The sequence below is a fragment of the Coturnix japonica genome, unplaced genomic scaffold (assembly GCF_054131305.1).
Source record: "Coturnix japonica strain WE unplaced genomic scaffold, WE-NBRP24 Scf078, whole genome shotgun sequence".
In the NCBI taxonomy this organism is placed as follows: Eukaryota; Metazoa; Chordata; class Aves; order Galliformes; family Phasianidae; genus Coturnix; species Coturnix japonica.
In genome coordinates, this window is record NW_028188981.1 from 72,171 (window position 1) to 92,539 (window position 20,369).

General features: G+C 62.4%; 2 protein-coding genes across 3 annotated transcripts; both read left to right on the plus strand.

The window, feature by feature from the left end:
- Positions 1-5,905: 5,905 nt before the first annotated feature.
- On the plus strand, positions 5,906-10,768 carry SP7 (Sp7 transcription factor). Its single transcript, XM_085534189.1, is given in 3 exon segments — positions 5,906-6,045; positions 9,240-9,935; positions 9,937-10,768. Coding segments are annotated over 2 exon segments (1,098 nt in total). The 5' UTR covers positions 5,906-6,045; positions 9,240-9,285; the 3' UTR covers positions 10,385-10,768.
- A 1,913-nt stretch (positions 10,769-12,681) lies between these two features.
- On the plus strand, positions 12,682-19,371 carry AAAS (aladin WD repeat nucleoporin). 2 transcript variants are annotated; one of them, XM_085534181.1, is made up of 17 exons: positions 12,682-12,899; positions 13,324-13,448; positions 13,577-13,632; positions 14,106-14,197; positions 14,344-14,390; positions 14,850-14,948; positions 15,113-15,295; positions 15,456-15,599; positions 16,319-16,439; positions 16,619-16,743; positions 16,954-17,014; positions 17,099-17,189; positions 17,462-17,555; positions 17,650-17,717; positions 18,361-18,424; positions 18,628-18,712; positions 18,857-19,371. In XM_085534181.1, exons 1-17 carry the CDS (start codon positions 12,777-12,779, stop codon positions 18,995-18,997), a joined length of 1,719 nt encoding a protein of 572 aa, XP_085390307.1. In that variant the 5' UTR covers positions 12,682-12,776; the 3' UTR covers positions 18,998-19,371. The 2 variants fall into 2 exon arrangements, with proteins under 2 accessions (XP_085390307.1, XP_085390308.1); XM_085534182.1 differs by lacking the exon at positions 15,113-15,295.
- Positions 19,372-20,369: the final 998 nt, after the last annotated feature.

Consider the following 20,369-nt stretch of genomic DNA (forward strand, 5'->3'; position numbering starts at 1 on the left):
GCCGTGTGGGGCGAAGGTTGGAGGTTGGTTCTGCCCCATCCCTGGGGCAAAGGCTGCTCTGCCTGCAGGCTGCTGGCCATGCTGCGTTATGGGGGGGGGGGGAATCCTCCTCCTGCCCCATTATGGGGGGTATAGATAGAACCCCCCCATTCGATTCCACCCCACCAGCAGCCCATAACCCCCACCAGCATCTTCCTTTGAGTGCCTTTTCCCACTCTCATTAACACTCATTCGGACCCCATCCCCACTCCCCCCATTACCCTCTTTTTCCCCTCCCCATCCCCCCCACCCTATTACTCCCCATTCACCCCCACCCCCATTTCCCCCCACCCCATTCACCCCCTTATTGCTCCCCATCCATCAGCACCCCGTTACCCCTAATAGCACCCCCTCATGTGGCACACCATTATCCCCATTACCCCGCCCAGTATCCCCCAGTAACCCCCCAGTTCCCCCCCAATACCCCTCAATAAACCACCCCCCCTCAGCGCCCTCCGGTGGTCGATGCCCCCCCCGTTGTGGTTCACTGCTGCCGCCTGGCGGCCACTGCTGGTACTGCTACATCCTGTGTCCCATCCCTGTGCTGTCCCATTATTGTCCCATTATTGTCCCATTATTGTCCTGCTCCTGTCCCATCCCTGTCCCTAGACCCCATTTCCACCCTTACCCACATCCCCATCCTCATCCCTGCCCCTATCCCACATCACTATTAGGGTCACAGGGACCATAGAGTGCACTGGGGGCACGGGGACCAGTCTGGGTGCTGGGGGGATGTACTGGGATGAGGAATGGGAGGCACTGGGATGGTTAATGGGGCACAGGGACCATTCCGGGCAGGGGTAAGGGGGCACTGGGATGGGGAATGGGGCAGTGGGATCAGCCTATGGGGTATGGGGCACTGGGATGGGGAATAGGGCAGTGGGATCAGCCTATGGGAATGGGGCACTGGGATGGATAACGGGGCACTAAGGCCGCTCTGAGCCCTGGAGTGTTTCCTGGGGGTCCCCACAGCCTCGTGTCCCCCCCCGGGACCGCCCCTTTCCCCCCCCCCCCCCCTTTTCCGACGGGTCGCGGCCGCGGAGGAATGAGGGCGACGCCGGGCGGCTCCCGGCAATTTGGGGCGGGGAACCGCAGAATGTGCGAGGAGCTGCCGAGAGCGACCGCGGGGACGGGGACAGCGCATGGAGGGGGGGGGGACACGGGGGGACACGGGGGGGGGTCTTGGGCATCCCGAGGGGGAACCCTATGGGAGGACTGGGACGTCTGCGAGGACACAAAGGGTCTAAAGGGGGGTTCATGGGGACGATGGGGTGACCCAAAACACTGTGTGTGTGTGTGTTGGGGGGGGCTTTGTTTTCACCCTGGGGGCTCTTGGGACTCTGAGGGGGCTCCCCATGCAGAGCTCTGGGATATGGGGGATATGAGGGGTCGTAAGGAGGGGGCTCCGGGCCCATTTAGGGTCATTGAGGGGACCCAGAGCTCTGGGGGGGGGGGGTCTCTTGGCAGTCGCGGGGAGGACCCAATCCACTGGGGGGGGGTCATCACCGTAGGAGGGTCCCCAGGCCATTATTGGGGGGGGTCCGTGGGGGTCTTGGGCATTTTGGGGGGACTCGAGAGGTCATAGAGGGGGTCACTGAGTCCAAGTGGGGACCCAAAGCTCTGGGGGGGTCACAGGGGCTGGGGGAGACCGAGGGGCACCCAGGCAGATGAGGGGGTGGGGGTTGGAGCGGGGGTCTCACCGGTCCCGGGGGTCGATGCTGGGGGGTCCCCTGCCCCCCCACAGCCGGTGTCCCTGTGGGTTGGGACCAGGCGGTCACCGCAGGTATTTATTTATAGCCGCGGGTGGGGGATAATTACAGGGGGGGGGAGGAAGCGCCCGGGGCGTGGGCAGCTCTCGGCCCCGCGGTAACCTCTGCCCCGGCATCCCCGGGTCCCCCCCCCACACCCCTGGGTCCCTCTGAGTCCCCCCAGGTCCCCATAGGACCCACAAACCCCATAGATCCCTCCCCAGGTGCCCATAGGTTCCCCAAGCCCCAAAGGTTCCCCCAAAACCCATAAATCCCCCCCAGGTTCCCCAAACTCCGTAGGTCCACCCAAACTTCATGGGTCCTCCCCAGGTCCCCATCATTCCCTTCCAGTCCCCATAGGACCCTCAGATCCCACAGGGTCCTCCCAGGTCCCCATAAGTTCCCCCAAACCCTATAGGGTCCCCCTAGATCTCCATAAGTCCCCTCAAATCCCATAGTGACGTGGGGAACCCCATATCCACACCAGTCATCCCAAATTCCCCCCAGACCCTCATAGAAACCCCAAACCCCCGCAGGTCTTACTGGGTCCCCTCAAATTCCCTACATAGCACCCCCCCGGCTCCATAGCCCCCCCGTCTCCATAGCCCCCCTTGTCCCCATAGCCCCCCCTGTCCCCATAGCCCCCCCGGCCCCACAGCCCCCCGGCCCCATATTCCCCCCCGGCCCCACAACCCCCCCGGCCCCACAGCCCCCCCCGTCCCCATAGCCCCCCCCCGGCCCGCGGCCGCCCGGAGCCCGTGGGCGCTGGCAGCAGTGCCCGGCGCACCCACACGTAATGGGGCCGCCGCTATTTTGGGGCCTCCGACCGCAAAAGAAACATCCGGGGGGGGCCGCGAGGGGACGGGGATGATGGGGGGGGGGATGGGGGACGGGGGGAGACGGGGAGCTGGCCGCTGCCACCCCAAAAGCTGTGGGGTCCCACAGCCAGATAGGGGAGGGGGCTTAGAGACCGTGATCCCAATCCATTGTGGGGTGGAGGGGACACGGGGACACTGGGGACACTGGGATGGGGGGGGGGGGAGGGTGTAGGGACAGAGAGAGGGGGAACGGTGTGGGGTGGAGGGGTTGGGGTCAATGGGATGGTGGTTGGGGGGAGTGGGGACAGCAGGAGGGGGGATGCTATGGGGTGAGAGGGGGGATGCTATGGGGTGAGAGGGGAATGCTATGGGGTTGGAGGGGGGATGCTATGGGGTGAGAGGGGAGATGCTATGGGGTGAGAGGGGGGATGCTGTGGAGTGGGAGGTGGATGCTATGGGGTGAGAGGGGGGATGCTGTGGGGTGGGAGGGGGGCTGCTATGGGGTGGGAAGGGAGATGCTGTGGGGTGAGAGGGGATATGCTATGGGGTGGGAGGTGGATGCTATGGGTTGGGAGGGGGATGCTATGGGGTGGGAGGGGGGCTGCTATGAGGTGAGAAGGGGGATGCTATGGGGTGGGAGGTGGGATGCTATGGGGTGGGAGGGGGGATGCTATGGGTTGAAAGTGGGGATGCTATGGGGTTGGAGGGGGGATGCTATGGGGTGAGAGGGGGGATGCAGTGGGGTGGGAGGGGGATGCTATGGGGTGAGAGGGGTTGGGTACACGGTGCCATTGGGGACGCTGGGCTGGGGGCTTGGGGTCAGGGGAAGCAGCTCCAGCGCTGTGTTTGCTGTGCTCCCATTCCCAGTGCTCCCAGTCCCCACTCTGTCTTCTCCCATTGTCCATTCCCACTATTTCCAATCCCCAGCTCCAGCCCTCCCAGTTCCCATTCTGGCTGCTCCCATTCTCCATCCCCACTATTCCCAGTCTCCATCCCCACTATTCCCAGTCTCCATCCCCACTATTCCCAGTCTCCATCCCCAGTGCCACGTTCCCAGCACTCCCCCCCCCCCCCCCTCCCAGTGCCCCCACTCCCCCCACACACATGGAAACCATTTGTGGACGGTTCTCTCCCTTTGAAGGGCTGCGCAGCCCCCGGCCCCACTGCTGCGTGGTGACCGCAGGGTGTGGGGGGTCGGGGGGGGCCGGGGTTGTCCCCCACCCTGGGATGGGGACGTTTCCATCTTGGGCTCAATGAGCTGCAACCTCTGTGTCCCCCCCCCCCAAACTCATGGTGTGGGAGCAGAGAACCCCCTTAAAGCTCATGGCAAAAGGTCTGAGAACCCCCAGACTCATTGAGTGGGTGAGAGCCCCCAGGTTGAAGTAATGGGGTGTGAGACCCCCCCCCCAAATGATGTAATGGGGTCTGGGAACCCCCAGTTTCATGTCATAGGGCCAGAAGCATATCAACCCCCCCCCCCCCCAAACTCATCTCACATCCTGAGCCAGGTAAAGGGAAGGTGGGGATGGGGGGAATGGGAGAGAGGGTCAGAAAGGAGAGAGGGGAGAGGGAGCAATAGGGAGGGAGGGAGATAAAGAGGGAGGGAGGGAGATAAAGAGGGAGGGAGGAGGTGTGGGGGTGATGGGGAGATGGAGGGGGAGGAAGTGATGGAGGGAGGGATGGGAGGATGGAAGGAGGGGAGAGGGGTTAGGAGGGTGGAGGGAAGGATGGGGAGATGGAGGGATGGGGAGATGGGGGTGGAAGGACAGCTGGGGAGATGGAAGGGATGGAGGGATGGCTGGAAGGTGAAGGGAAGGATGGAGGAAGGGAGGGAGAGATGGGGAGGTGGGGGGGGAGTCGGGGAAGGGGAGATGGAGGAAGCGGTGCAGGAGGGATATGGGGTCGTGCTGTGCAATGGGGCAGCACTGACCCCCCCACCCAGCACAGCTCTGCCCCCCTCAGCCCCCCACTGCCCCAGGGCTCGTTGGGTCCCCCCCCCGAAATAAAACCCCCACAGGGTTTATCCCCCCATCTGGTTGATCCCCACCCCGGGGTCCAGCCGTGTGTCCCACTATGGGTGGTGGGGATCAGTGGGCGCCCCATTGATGTGAAGGGGGAGGTTGTGGGGGGGAGAGGGCAGTGGTTGGTTGTGGTGTTCAATGGGGGGGGGCCGTGGTTGTGGTGTTGAGCGGCGCCGGTGGTTGGGGCCGTTATTCAGCGGCTGCGGAGCGGAAAGCCCTGAGTCAGGGTTGGGAAAAGGCCCCGCTGGCTCCAGAATGGGACATTTGGGGGAAAAAGAAGGGAAAAAATAGACACAGAGAGGGAGAGAGGGAGAAAAAAAGGCCCAAATCCATCTATATGTTCATATGTTTATATGGATTTTTTAACGTGGTTCGGGTGCTCATACGGAAACAGAGATCCCCATCCCCAGGACCCCCCTGCTGCTCCCCTCCATCCCCCTCCCCATCCCATTCCCCCCCCATTCCCATCATTGGTTCCTCTTCTCCCCCGTCCCCTTTCTGTCCCCATCCCCGCTGCCCCCACACCCCACTCCTGACACCCCCAACCCCAGCCGTGCTCCATCCATATCCCCACCCCAATACAACCCCATCCCCATTCCCACCCCGATCCCGGCTCTGTCCCCGTCCCCTCTGTGTCCCCCAGGCACCATTTGGGGCTGCTTTCACCCCCCAGAGGCCGCTGGGTTCCCCATCCCCCCATCTCCCCCATCCCCTCCATCCCCCCCACCCCTCTATCCCCCCCATCGCCCCCATCCCCTCCATCCCCCCCACCCCTCTATCCCCCCATCGCCCCCATTCCCTCCTCCTGTCCCTCTTTCCCTGTTACCTTTTCCTTTCCCTCCATCACTTTTCCCTCCCATTTCCCTTTCTCTCCCCAGCCCTTCTCTTTTCCTTTCCCCCTTTTCCCCTTTTCCTTCCCGTTTGCTCCTTTTTGGCCCTTTCCCTTTCTCCTTCCCATTCTTTTCCCCCCTTTTCTTTCTTATTTTCCCCTTCTTTCCTCTCTTTTTTTAATACTTTTCTCACTTTTTCCTTCTTTTCCCCCTTTTTTCCTCCTTCCTCCCCCCTTTTTCCTCCTCTTTCACCTTTTCCCACTTTCATCCTCATTTCTTCCCATTTCCCTCCTCCTTCCCCCTCCTCCCCCCTCCCCTCTTTTCCTTCCCCCTTCCCCGTCCCCTCCCGCCCCATCCCCGCCGCCCCCCGCCCTATAGGGGCGGTTCGGGGAGGGCTCCCGGCCCCGGTCCCGGCCCGGCCCAACCCCGACGCAGCGGCACAGCGGGGCGGGCGGCGGCGGTGCTGCTCCGCCAGCGGACCCGGTACCGGCATCCCCGACCTCGGCATCCCGGTACCGGCAGCTCCGGCCCCTCCGGTACCTCCCGTCCATTCACACCGAACCTGAGCGCAGCCAGAGCACGGAGTGCGGTAAGGACGGGGAGACACCACGGGGATATGGGGACAACGTGGGGACACTGTAAGGATATGGGGACACAATGGGGTTATGGGGACACGGGGATACAGTGGGGATATGGGGATGCAATGGGGATAAGGGGACACAATGGGGTTATGGGGACACGGGGATACAGTGGGGATATGGGGATGCAATGGGGATAAGGGGACACCATGGGGATATGTGGACATGGGGACAGCATGGGGATAAGGGGACACAATAGGGACACCGTAGGGATATGGGGACACCGTGGGGATATGGGGACACCGTAGGGATATGGGGACGTGGGGACACTGTAAGGATATGGGGACACAATGGGGTTATGGGGACATGCAGATACAGTGGGGATATGGGGATGCAATGGGGATATGGGGACACAATGGGGATATAGGGACATGATGGGGATATGTGGACATGGGGACACCATGGGGATATGGGGACATGGGGACACCATGGGGATAAGGGGACACAATAGGGACACAGGGACACCAAAGGGATATGGGGACACAATGAGGATATAGGGACACAGGGATACCATGGGGATATAGTGACACAATGGGACAATAGGGATAAGGGGACATGATGGGGATAAGGGGATGCTATGGAGATATGGGGACGTGATGGGGATATGGGGATACCGTGGGGATATGGGGACGCAATGGGGATATGGGAACACCGTGGGGATATGGGGACACAGTGGGTACATGGGGATACCATCGGGGTATGGGGACAACATCAGGATACGGGGACATGAGGACACTATGGGGTTATGGGGACAGCCTCAGCATTGTGGGGGTCTCTAGAGCTGGAGGGGGGACATCTGGGGACAGGGACCTACAAGACAGGGGAAATCCCATTCTCCCCATTAGGAAATGGGACCAATGGGGTATGGGGACCATCAGGATACAGGAATCCCCCCATGGGGATACAGAACCTCTGGGATACGGGATTCCCAGGATATAGGAATCAAAGGATATGGGACCTCAGTGCAGAGACCCCTTAGGATCTGGGACTATTGGGATATGGGATCCTTGGGATATGGGATCCCTGGGATATGGGATCATTGGGATACGGGACCCTTGGGATACGGGACCCTTGGGATATGGGATCATTGCGATCTGGGACTATTGGGATATGGGATCCTTGGGATATGGGATCCTTGGCATATGGGATCCTTGGGATATGGGATCATTGGGATATGGGATCCTTGGGATATGGGACCCTTGGGATATGGGACCCTTGAGATATGGGATCATTGGGATATGGGACCCTTGGGATATGGGATCATTGGGATATAGGACCACTGGGATATGGGATCATTGGGATATGGGACCCTTGGGATATGGGATCCTTGGGATACGGGATCCTTGGGATATGGGACCCTTGGGATATGGGATCCTTGGGATATGGGACCCTTGGGATATGGGACCCTTGGGATATGGGACCCTTGAGATATGGGATCATTGGGATATGGGATCATTGGGATATGGGACCCTTGGGATATGGGACTATTGGGATATGGGACCCTTGGGATATGGGAGCCCTGTGATGCAGCACCATCCCCAGCAGCTCCGTGCCCCTGACCTGGCGATGGGGACGTGTCTGAACCCAGAGCTGACGACCCCCGTGACTCCTGGTGCCCCACAATGTGCAATGGGGCCACGTCTGTCCCCAGGGCTGTGGTGTCATCCTGGACCTGGCAATGGGGCCACGTCTCCCCTGGCACGGGGCCACCAGGGACAGCCACGATGACACAACGCGGCCCCTGGGAGCCGCGGGGACCAGGAGATGGGGACACACACGTCAGGGTCTCATCCTCCCCCTTGCTGCCCTCCACCCCTGCAGGGTCCCAGGTCCCACCTCCATCCTGTGCTGACCCCAAACCAGACCCACCCTGTGAGGGACAGACAGGGCCCCCATGGTGACTATGGGTTGAAGGGAGCAGCAGGGATGGGGAAACTGAGGCAGGGGGTGAGGTGGGCGCTGGGGTTGGGGACAGCAGCAGCTTTGGGGACAGGGAATGGGGGCAGAGGGCTGCGGGATGGGGCCATGGAAATGGGGCTGGGGATCCAGGGTATGGGATGGGATTTGAGGACGTGGGAGAGGGGACAAGGAATCAAGGGCTTGGTGTGGAGTATAGACCAGGAATGGGGTGATTTGGGACTGTGGATGGGGACAAGGGAATGGGGACAAGGGATGGGGTTTGGGGACACAGGATGGGGGGACCTGGAAATGGGTTTGGGAACGTGGGCCAAGGAGCAGAGGAGTGAGAATGATGGGTCAGAAATGGAACTTAGGGACAAGGGAGCAGAGATCGGGGACTTGGGATAATGGGGTGAGGGTTTGGGATCAGGGGTTGGGAAGGTGAGATAAGGAACAAGGGGAAGGGGGGGGGATGAGCAGCATTGGGGACCACAGACCGGACCCCAGGGACGGGGAATTGGGGATGGAGGGACCCCAATAGCGGCTCTGCTCGGGGTTGAGGGGCTCCAAGGGGGGAACCCGGAGCCGCCCCCTCCCACCCGTGCACTGAGCTGCCGCCGTTCTCAGCCCTGATCTCCGCGCACTATTTTCAGCCCCTCCATCGTCGGGCGCTGGTTTTAATTAAGGCTGCGGCGGCGGGGCAGCGTTCCCGGGGCACAGCCTGCCCTTGTTATCCTTGGAGGGACGCGAGAGCTGCGGCCACGGCTTAAAAATAGGAGCAATAACCAAAGAGGAGGGGGGGGGGGAGGTTATATGTATGTTTATATAGATGGATATATATATAAAGCTGAAAAAAGCCGGACAGAGGGTGAAAGGAAACAGAGTAAAAGGGGGATGATTGGGGTTGGGGGGTGATTGGGGTTGTTGGGGGGTGATTGGGGTTGTTTGGGGGGGGGTCTCAGCCCGCTGCCGTGGGGCTGCAGGGAATAAAGGAGAGGAAGTCGCCGTGGGGGGGTTGGAGGCCGCAGCGTAATTTGATTAAAAGGGCATAAAGGGAGCAGAGATTGGGGGGGGGGGTCGCAGCACAGCCCGGCTCTGAGCCCCTCTATGAGCCCTCCGAGCAGCCCCATGTGTGGGGCGGGGGGCGCCTCCCCGCGGCGCTCAGCTGCACCCAACGCTGCCCCATCGCACCGCGGACCCCCGACCCCTCTTTCTAACCCCCCCCCACTTTCTCCTCTCCCCACAGACCCCATGGCTCCGTGTCCCCGCTGACCGCCGCCCCATCGCTCACTATGGGGGATTCCTACACCGCCGCCTTCCCCAGCGCCGCGGGGCTGCTGTCCCCGTCCGTCAGCCCCCAGGCGTCCCCCGGCCCCTACGGCCCCGATTACGGCCCGTTCGGCCCGTTCCCCACGGGCGGCCCCACGCAGGAGGTGCTGGGCGCTCCGGTGGTGGTGGCTGCTAAAGGCCACCCGTCCGGTGACTGCCTGCCGGGGGTCTACCCGCCGCTGGAGATGCCGCATCCCTACGGCTCGTTGTACAAGGGCGGCCTCGGGGGGGGGCTGCCGGGGGGGTCGGGGCCGGCGACCCCCGCTTGGTGGGACGTGCATCCCAACGGGGGTTGGTTGGGGGGTCCCGGGGGTGCCGAGGGGCTGCAGGGCTCCCTGCAGGCTCAGCCCGCTCTCAGCCCCCCCCTGCCCGCTTACGGCTCCGACTTCGGGCCGCTCAACCCCCCCCCGTACGGCGGAGCTCCGGGGGTGTCACCGACGGCGGCGCCCCCGAAAAGCGAAGCCGGGGTGGGGGGGGTCGCGGTGGTTGGGGGGGTGGGGGGGGGCAAAGCGCTGCGAGGCGGAGCCGGGGGAGGGGGGGGGTCGCCGGGGGGGCGAGCATCGTGTGACTGCCCCAACTGCCAAGAGATGGAGCGGATGGGGGGGGCGGCGGGGGGGGGGGCTGAGGAAGAAAGCGGTGCACAGCTGCCACATCCCGGGCTGCGGGAAGGTGTACGGCAAAGCGTCGCACCTGAAGGCGCATCTCAGGTGGCACACGGGGGAGCGGCCCTTCGTCTGCAACTGGTTGTTCTGCGGGAAGCGCTTCACCCGATCCGACGAGCTGGAGCGTCACGTCCGCACCCACACGAGGGAGAAGAAATTCACCTGCGTGTTGTGCAGCAAACGCTTCACCCGCTCCGACCACCTCAGCAAACACCAGAAGACTCACGCCGACCCCGCCACCCCCAAAGCTCCGGCCGAGCCGCCCCCATCGGCCCCCCCGACCCCCCAGAACAACCCGCCCCCTCCCCCGGCTCCGGCCGCTTCTCCCCGCCGCCCCATCGCTCCGTCGCCGCGGGGGGACGCGGGCAGCCCCGAGGGGGGCAGTTTGTTGGAGATCTGACCCCCCTTTTCCCCCCTTCTCCCCCCCTCGGTATTTATTTCGGGGTGCCCCCCCCCAAAAAAAACAATCCCCCCTTTACCCCCCCCTCGCTGACCCACAGGCCCCGCGATATCCATTATAATTTATGGCTTAAATTATAGCGTGGGGTCGTGCTGCGGGGGGGGGTTCCAGGTGGGCACCTCCTTTGTGTCCCCCCCCCATATTGTTTTCTTCCCCCCCCCAAGTTTTCTCACCCCGCACAGAGCTCAGGGACCGGGTTCCCCCCCCCTCCTCCTCCACCCATTAACCTGCCCGTGTCGTCAGGCGCTGATGTGCCCCCCCCCCTTTTTAGCTGGCTGCCCCCTCCCCCCAATAAAGAAATAAACGATAAATGCAATAAAGGGATTCACCAGGAGCAGCAGCGACACGCGACCCCCCCCCCCCCCCATCTCACAAGAGGGGAAACTGAGGCACAGGGGGGTGCAGTGCAGACACAGCCCCACACGGTGCCCCACTATGGGGTGTCCCCACTTGGGGTCCCCACACCCCACACTATGGGGGTGATTCTGCTTTGCCCCCCCCCGCCCCCCCGCGCCTTATGGACCCTCATCCCTGTGCTCTCGTGTCCCTCCATTTCCATCCCCCCGTGTCTCAGTGACCCCACAAACCACCCCGACCCCACAGACCCGTGTCCCTATCACTGTGTGCCCACAAACCCCCATAGAGGGGACCCCACAGACACGGCTGTGCCCACAACACAGTGTCCCTCCTCCAGCTTCACCCCACACCTCAGCTCCCCCCATCGCACGTGGGTCTGTACGTGTGACCCCATATGGGACACCCGCATCGCTCCGGCCTTTGGGCTGAGCTCCACTATGGGGCTTTTTGGGGGGGGGTCAGAACGGGTCGGTTGCGGCGCCCATAGGGACAGCGCTGTGTCCTCGTGCCAGCGTGGAAAGTGCCACCCCCGGGTGGTGCCACGTTGTGCCACCGCGCTGAGTCACCACCGTAGGGCTGGGGGGGGGGGGGGACACAACACAACCCATAAGGGGAAACTGAGGCACGGGGACACCCCCAGCCCCGCTGTCTCCACGCAGTCACCACCACAAGGGTGGGATTAAGGGTGGGGGGTTCCAGTTTGCATCGTCACCCCCCTCCTCCCTCCCAGCCCCCCCCCCCCAAAAGGATGGATTTGGATTTGAGGGTTTCCCCCCCCCCCCCAAAACGCTGCTCGCTGTGGGTGGGCGGCTGCCAAAGGGCTCCGAACTCATCCGCCCACATCCCGGAGCCAAACCCCAAACGGGAGCCTCCCCAAAACCGCTCCGGTCCCAAAGCCACCATCGCCCCCCCCCCCCATATCCTCCCCATCCCTCCCGGCTTTAGGGATATAATGTCGGGGGGGGGGGGCGGCCACGCCAGCGCTGCGGTGGCTCTGATGTCTCGCAGCGATCGGCGCCGTCCAAATCGTTGTCTCCTATCAAACCCTGCTCGCTCCGTAACGGGTCAGGAATGCAGGGCCCCCCACCGCAGCCCCCCCCCCCCCATACAGAGAGTTTATTTAATATCCTGAAGAAATTAAAATAACTCCTGCGGCCACCGAAAGGAAAACACGGAGATAAATGTCATAAAGGGAAGCGAAAGTGGGATGGGGGGGAGATGAGACTGGGAGGAGAAATTAGGGGGGATCCAAATGGGATGGGATGGGGGAGAGGGGTGAAGGGACCCCAATAGGGGGGTGTTCCTATATGGCACCCAGGGACCCCAATGCAGGAGGATGCCCATAGGGGAACACAGGGATGCAGGCAGCCATGAGACCCCAGAACAGGGGAACCCATGGGACCCCAATAGGGGGATGTGGGGACATCGGAGACCCCAATAAAGGGGGATATGGGGACCTTGGGGACCCCAATAAAGGGGCGTATAGACACCCATGGGACCCCAATAGAGACCAGTCCCCACGTGGGACACCCGTGGGACCCCGACACGTGGGGATGCGGCTCCTCGTGGGACCCCAATAAAGGGGCTGCCCATAGGGCACCCACCGGACCCCACAACCGAGACCGAACCGACACCGAACCGGGACCGAACCGGGACCGAACCGAACCCCGCGCGCCAATAATGACACGCGCCTTTTTCCCGCCCCCGAGAGGGCGCGCCGAGTTCTCTTAAAGAGGCAACGCTCCTTGGGGGTGGGCCCACCAAGCGATCAGCTCCCGTTACAGCGAGAACAGCCACACGAGGGGGGGGGTGTTGGGAGTCCTGCGGTGCGGCCCCTTTAACGCCCCCCCCACACGGAGCGGAACGCGGCGCGGTTTGTCCCTCGCGAGGTTCCGTTGGCGGTTGAACGGAGCCGCGGTCGGTGCCGGTCCCGGTTCTGGTCCTGGTCCCGGTTCCGGTTCCGGTTCCGGTCGCCATGTGCTCCCTGGCGCTGTTCCCCCCCCCGCCCCCCCCGGGCTCCGTTACTCTCTGTGAGTTTAACAACGCGTTGCTGTGCGGGCAGCGCGGGGAGCCGCTACCGCTCGACTTCCAGAGTCTGGTGAGGAACCACCCCCCCCCCCCCAGAGAACGGAGCGGGTTCGGGACCCCCAACCCCCACAGGGACCCCCGAACCCCCATTCCTGCCCCCTCCCCCCTCTGGTTATACTGGGGACCCCCCTCATTTCCCCTCCAAAATGGGCTCGGGATCACCCCATTCCCCCCCCCCCCCCCCCCAAAGTGTGTTTGGGACCCTCCAACGTTCCTCTAAAAGCTGAGACCACCCCCTCCCCATTTTGCCCTAAGACTGTGCTTGAACCCCCCCCCTTCTACCCTCCCCTAATTCTTTCCTTCAGAGCTCTCAGTGGGACCCCCCACCCCCCCACTCAACCCCCCCCCCCCCCCAGGAAGCAGAACCCCCCCCGTTCTCCACTCAAATCCATCCCACGCTGTATTTCCTCCTTACACCCCCCATATCCCCCCAGCTGGCAGCGCTGCCCGCACTCACTCTGCCTGAGGATGGTTTGAAAGGTCCCGGCCGCCCCGAGTCGGGGGTTCAGCCCTTCCTGCACCACCGTGAGGCCCTTTGGAAGAGGGTCCTCTGTGCATGGTGAGCCCCCCCCCCCCCCCCCATAATAGTGCTGGTGCTGAGCCCTGCACAGCCCCGTTAGTTACTGCTCTGCAGGTGGGGGAAGGTTTGGGGTCCCCATAACCACATTGATGGGGCTTTGTCTGCAGGAGGGACGGGGGGCTCTATGGGCTGCTGAAGGAGATTGTCAGCTCCGAGGAGGAGGGTGAGTGGGGCCAGGAGGGCCCTGCAGCCCCCCATCATCCCTGCGGCCACCAATCATCCCTGTAGCCCCCCATCATCCCCGCAGCCCCCCATCCCATCCCCACAGCCCCCCATCATCCCCGCAGCCCCACAGCCACCAATCATCCCTGCGGCCCCCCATCCCATCCCTGCAGCCCCCCATCCCATCCCTGCAGCCCCATATCATCCCATCCCTGCAGCCCCATATCATCCCATCCCTGCAGCCCCCCATCATCCCCGCAGCCCCCCATCATCCCATCCCTGCAGCCCCCCATCATCCCATCCCTGCAGCCCCCCATCATCCCATCGCCGCAGCCCCCCATCATCCCCACATCCCATCCCTGCAGCCCCCCATCCCCGCAGCCCCACATTCCATCCCTGCAGCCCCCCATCACTGTTCCATGCCACCCCACTCCTGGGGGTCCCCTCCTGGTTGACGTTCTGTGTTCCCTGCAGGGCTGCAGTGGTTGAGGACGGCCCTGAGCTGCGTCCTGACCGTGTGCCGGGGGCTCTCAGCCCTGCACGGCTCCCTCCTCCCACACCTCTCGGTGGGTTCCACAACGCTGCAGGGTTCCCTTCTGTGATGGGGGGAGAAACAGCTCTGAAATGGGGCAGCAAAGGGCTGGAGGGGGGGGGAGCAGGAGGGGCTTCCTGCCTGCTCAGCACTAACCCACGTCTGCCCCTTCCCCTGCAGCTGAGCAGCGAGGATATGATCAATGCCTTCTCCCAGGCAGTTGACTGGTGAGTGCTGAGAGACCTTGTGTGTGTTGTCACCCCATCCAGTGGTATCCCCACACCTATAGGATGGTATCCCCACACCTATAGGATGGTATCCCCACACCTATAGGATGGTACCTCCACACCTATAGAACGGTGCTATGGAGCACAGGGAGGGGATGGCATCACCCCCATCTTCAATGCTCAGCCTCCAGCACAGGGATATTGAGGGGAATCCCATCACCTGGGGCTGTTTGGTGCCTTGGTGCTGTGCTGTGCACACAGGAGGAGCAGCATTAAACCCAACCAGGGCTTGGTTAAATAGAGCAGTGTCAGTTTGTTGAGCAGCCGGTGAGAAATCACCATCTCACTGAGGTTTATTTGGGGGTGGGTGGCTTTGGGACTTGGAACTGGGGGGGGGGGGGGCAGATGTGGGTCCGGGCTGCTCCCTGTGCCCCCTCCCTCCTTCCTTTCCTCCCTTAGGGCTGGCTGCAGTATCCGTGCCTTCGCCTGGCATCCACACACCAGCAAATTTGCCGTGGCTCTGCTGGATGACTCAGTGCGGGTCTACAACTCCAGCAGGTGAGGAGGGGGGCAGCCCCAGACCCACCACCCCAAATCCAAACCCACCCTGAGCACCCAGGACTCCCCCTTGCGCTCTCACTGCTCCCATAGCTCTGTTAGGCCCCTTCCCCCACACCCCCAGCTGGGCTTTCTCTCGCCCTTCAGCCTCCTTTCTCCCCTAGGTCTCCCTGCTCCCCCGGCGGGTCCCGGCAGGCGTATAAAGCTCTCCTTAAGAGAAGACTCTCCCTGCTCTTGCTGCGCCCCACGCAGCGCTGCCCCGCTGAGCCGCTCTCCCCCAGTTGGGATTTCAAGCCAACAAGTGCCAGCTCTCCCCCCGGGCTGCAGGAGCTGAATAATCACACCAGGTGTGCTCCAGCAGCGCCGCCATCACCCACCTGGGTCCCCTCTGTCCCCACTAAGGGGGGTCCCCCATCCCATATAGGCTTTAGGCTCCCACCGTGGTCAGGGCTGCACTGAGGTCCCACGTTGCTGTTGGCCTCCTGTCACGCTCCTTCCTCCCCGCAGTGCCACCATCCCGTCGCTGAAGCATCGGCTGCAGAGGAACGTGGCCGCCGTGGCCTGGAAGCCGCTGTGTGCCTCCATCCTGGCTGTCGCCTGCCAGAGCTGCGTCCTCCTGTGGCACCTGGACCCCACATCCCTGTCCACCAGGTGATGTTCCCACATGGGGACAGACCCACAACTCGTGGCCCTGACCCCACACTGCACAACGAGGGCCGTCCATCCCATTTTGAGGGTCATTCATCCCATTTTGAGGGCTGTCCAGGGCCGTGCATCCCGTATTGAGGGCCGTCCATCCCCTTTTGAGGGCCATCCATCCCATTTTGAGGGTCGTCCATCCCATTTTGAGGGTCATCCATCCCATTTCGAGGGCTGTCCAGGGCCGTCCATCCCATTTTGAGGGCCGTCCATCCCATTTTGAGGGCTGTCCATCCCATATTGAGGGTCATCCATCCCATTTTGAGGGCTGTCCAGGGCCGTCCAACCCATTTTGAGGGCCGTCCATCCCCTTTTGAGGGTCGTCCATCCCATATTGAGGGTCATCCATCCCATTTCGAGGGCTGTCTAGGGCCATCCATCCCATTTCGAGGGCTGTCTAGGGCCATCCATCCCGTTTCAAGGGCCGTCCATCCTGTATTAAGGGCCGTCCATCCCATTTTGAGGGCAGTCCATCCCATTTTGAGGGCCATCCATCCCCTTTTGAGGGCCATCCATCCTGTTTTGAGGGCTGTCCATCCCATTTCACTGGGCTTCAGGTTAAATCCAGGCTGGTGTCCGTCCCCTCTGTGGGTACAGAAGGAGCTGTGGTGCATCACCAGCCCTTGGTGTCCCTCCTGTCCCCGTATCAGCTGTGGTTTCTGTCCCTGCAGACCCTCGTCTGGCTGTGCCCAGGTGCTGTCCTACCCCGGGCACAGCCCCGTCACCAGCCTGGCGTGGGCACCCAGCGGGAAGCTGCTGCTCTCAGCCTCACCCGTGGACACGGCCATGCTGGTGAGTGTGGGGCCGTGTTTGGGGGGGGTCCAGGGTTGTCACCCCACTGCTGGGACACTTGGGGGGCAGCACCTCCTCCAAGGACACATGGAGCACTGAGATGTGAAGCAGTGACCACGTCTGAGCTCTGACTGATGGTGGGAGCTGTGCGATGTCCCAAACCCCTCTGTCCCCTCTAGGTGTGGGATGTGTCCACTGAGAACTGCGTCCAGCTGCAGTGGTTTGGGGGCGGTGGGGTCACCTTCCTGGCGTGGTCCCCTGATGGCAGCAAGGTCCTGGCAGCCACCCCTTCAGCCGTGTTCAAGTGAGCTCCTGGCCCCGCTCCTTCCTCCTTTTTAGTCACTCTATTACCATTTTCATCTGCCTCCCATCGAAGTGTGCCTGCCTGCTTTGTGTCCTTTGCTCCTTCCCTTCCCCCCGGGTCAGATATGGGGGTAAATCAGGTCTGATGTCTCTCAGAAGGGGCTGAATTGGGGCAGATTATCCCTCTCACGTCATTCTCTCTCTCTTACAGAGTTTGGGAAGCTCAGATGTGGACGTGTGAGAAGTGGCCAACCATCAAAGGGCGCTGCCAGGTGGGGTGGGCGCAGTGGGGAGGGGCATTGCCCACCCCATGGGGGTATACAGGGCGTTCTGACACCCCCCCTTGTGCCCCACAGACGGGGTGTTGGAGCCCGGATGGCAGCCGGCTGCTCTTCACGGTGCTGGGAGAGTCCGTCATCTACTCCTTGTCCTTCTCTGAATACAGGGGTGAGTGACCCCCATAGAGCCCCATTTGCTCCCCCAGCCGTCGTTTTGCTTTCAGCTGTGGGTGCTTGTGGCCAAGAGAGGCTCTGTATCCATCTGGGAGAGCTTCCTACCTGCTGTGGTGTAGCAAAGGCAGGACAGCAGGAGGCTCCACAGCTCAAAGAGGCAGAAATTCCACATCATTTTAAGAAGAGAAGTGCAGATTCAGGGCAATGAGACGACCTGCACAGAGCAGGAGAGCAGAAGTGAGTTCTCTCTTTGTGTCTTCATTCCAGGGGACATGCAGGGGCAGGTGGGAGGTTCCAAAACAGCTTCCATCGTGGCGGATCTGTCGGAGACCACCTTTGAGACGCACTATGGGGAGGAGAGGTGGGTCTGTGTGCGATGCTGGGAGGTGGATGGGCTCCGTGCCCCCCTCCCAGCCCTGTGCATATGGGTGGGCGCTCACAGTGCTGTGCTGCAGGGTCGGAGGAGCTGTGCAGTCCATGGTGTGGGACCCCACCGGGGAGCGGCTGGCGGTGATCATCCGAGGTCAGAGCTGTGATGCCCCAAATCCACCCGTCCTGCAGGGGGAATCCTTGGGGCTGGGGGGGGCAGCACCCATCTCCACTCTTCCTCACTGTGACTTTGCCCCTCTGTTCAAAGCATCCCCCCCCCACCCCAAACCCCCACGGTGACGCTGTGCAGTGTCTGCTCCTGGTTATCCCCTGAGGACACAGCACTGTTCCTTCCTCACTCATGACACATGAATCACCTCTCCCAGCCCCACCACCAGCTCTCTGCGTTCCCCCAGTGCCCACATTGCACCCTGTGCCCCCCCCCCGGCCCTATTGGAGGAGCAGCCTTAGGATAATTGAGCCATTGAGGCCCTCCTGGCTGCAGACAAAGCACAGCTTTGACAGCCCCGAGGTGCAGCAGCGCTGGGGATGCTGTGTTGGACCTGAGCTCAGCCATTTGGTTTTGTCATGCTTATAAAGCTGGAGGGGAGGAAACGGGGAGGGAAAAGCTGCAGGGCAGTTGGGCTGCCCCCATCCTGCAGTGGGGGATCCCATTTGGAAGGGCAGGAGCACTACATGCAGAGCTGGCTGCACTCCCCACATCACTCCTGCTTTGCTGCCCCCATTGCTGCCCCTCACCCCCAGCACAGCTCACAGCTGCTTCCCTTCCCCTGCAGGAGATCAGACGGTGGTGGCTGTGTTCCGTACCCGCAACAGTCCCGTGTTTGAGCTCCTGCCATGGTGCGTAGCAGATGGTCTGGGGGCTTCTGGTGCTGGTGTGGGGTTGGTTGAACACCGTGGTCACATTTTGGACACGTTGTCCGTTATCCTGAAGACCTTTTGTGGTTCTCATTTGGCACAGCACAGATCCCAATTAACCCCTTTGTGTCACCGCTGTGCCTGGGCTGTGCCACCTCTCCCTGCAGCTCTCCTTTCCCTTCCAGCGGGTTCCTGCGGGGGGAGCAGAACGCGGAGCCGCAGCTCATTGCCTTCCATCCCTGCTTCCAGAAGGGAGCGCTGCTGACCGTGGTGAGTGCAGCTTCGGCTCCGGGGGGTCTTTGCTGCAGCTCGGGGGGTGGAATTGTCCCAGCGGAGCAGGGAGGGCAGTGGTGACCCATTGCAATGTGGGACGGCGGTGCCCAGTGCTGATCTTTGTACCGTTGTCCTCTCCAGTGCTGGTCCACGGGGACCATCAGCCACATCCCCTTCTTCTTCCTGAGTGCCTGCGTGCCCTATGGCAGCCCCGGCCGCAGCCCTGCCGTGGTGACGGCCAGCAGCAGCGTGCGGGAGCAGCCCCTCTTCTCTGAGCTCTGACAGCAGCGTATGGAACCAGGACGTTCAGGGTCTCAGGACACCGCAGGGCTGTGGTCCCTTCCTGTCCCCCCATGGGTTCTGTATCTGTACAGCTCCGTGTGCTCATCCTGTGGAAGATGGGGCTCAGCGCCGTGCAGATTAAAGGCGACTCCTCATCCCCCACACCTCGCTCTGCTCCTCGCTCTGCTCCTTGCCCATGGAAACAAGGAAACTTTCCCTGTAAGTTTGTTGGGGGATGAGTTCTCGAAGCCCCTCGGGTTTGCTTCTGGGGCTCTGGTGCTGCTCTGTGCTGCCAGGCCGTAGTCTGGAGTGCACCTGCAAGAGAAGAACCATTCAGTGCTTAAATTAAAGCAGATTGAAGGCTCCTGACACAACGTTTGTGTGCAGCACTGGTGGGTGGGAGCCCCCAGGTGAGTGTGGGGGCTTTGCTCTGTGGTTAAATGGCTGCACTGAGGGCTCCTCGGCCCTAAAAACAGCCTTTGGGCTTCACCTTGAGGGCGTAAGGAACCACCAGAAGTGCTGCAGCTCAGTGAGACCCAGCACAGAACAGACCTTTCCCTCCCAGCCCTATTGATGAGTGCTGCTGCAGCCCCGTGCCAGCCCATGTGAGCCTGGACAGCACTGGGGGAGCAGATGGGCTGCAGTGGGATTATGGGGAGGCTGAGGGCGGGCAGTGCTTAAACCCCAGGATTACAAGTGGTTAATCCCTGGGATTACGCTGTAATCGCCCTGCGGTGGAGATGGGGAGGGCCCCGCTCAGCCCACACTGCCAGCACCACCAGGACCCACAAAACCCTCCTGAAAGCCAAACCCCAAAACAAGGCATGGAAACTGCTCCTCCACCCCACGGAAAGGACGGCAGCAACCCACCCTGCAATGGGGCTGTGCTGGGAGAGCCGCGAGGACACGGGGTAAACAACTCACAGCAGAGATGTTTAGAGATGCTTCACCTGTGAGGATCCCCAGTTTGGATCTGCTGCTGTGGTGTCACAGGATGGTGCTGAGCGTCTCCTCCTCCTCGGGGCTGTGCTGCTGGCAGGGCAGTGCCCGCAGGTACTCGAGGTGCAGCCGGGTTTCAGCGCGGCTCCTCCTCACGTAGTGTCCCACGTAGGCGAGGACGGCACCGAGCCACCCCCCCACAGCCACCAGCATGGCCACATCTGGCACCCGGGGCTGCCCGCTCTGTGCCAGGGTCTCATTGTGGCTGCCAGCAGTGGGGGGAAGGCCCTGGGGACCCCCCCAAGGACAGCGGCAGCCTCGGGGGCAGCAGGGCAGCACCAGCAGCAGCAGGAACAGCCAGGCTGCCCACATTGCCCTGCAGCGGGAGGGGGGGGTCTATGTCCTCCCCAGGACAGCTGGGCTGGTGACGTTC

Bases quoted from the DNA above. Each gene is read 5' to 3' on its own strand.
- AAAS (XM_085534181.1), top strand. From the start codon at position 12,777: ATGTGCTCCCTGGCGCTGTTCCCCCCCCCGCCCCCCCCGGGCTCCGTT. The intron at 13,449-13,576 runs GTGAGCCCCCCC...CTTTGTCTGCAG, and splicing joins AAGAGGGTCCTCTGTGCATG to GAGGGACGGGGGGCTCTATG. The intron at 14,949-15,112 runs GTGAGGAGGGGG...TTTCTCCCCTAG, and splicing joins CGGGTCTACAACTCCAGCAG to GTCTCCCTGCTCCCCCGGCG.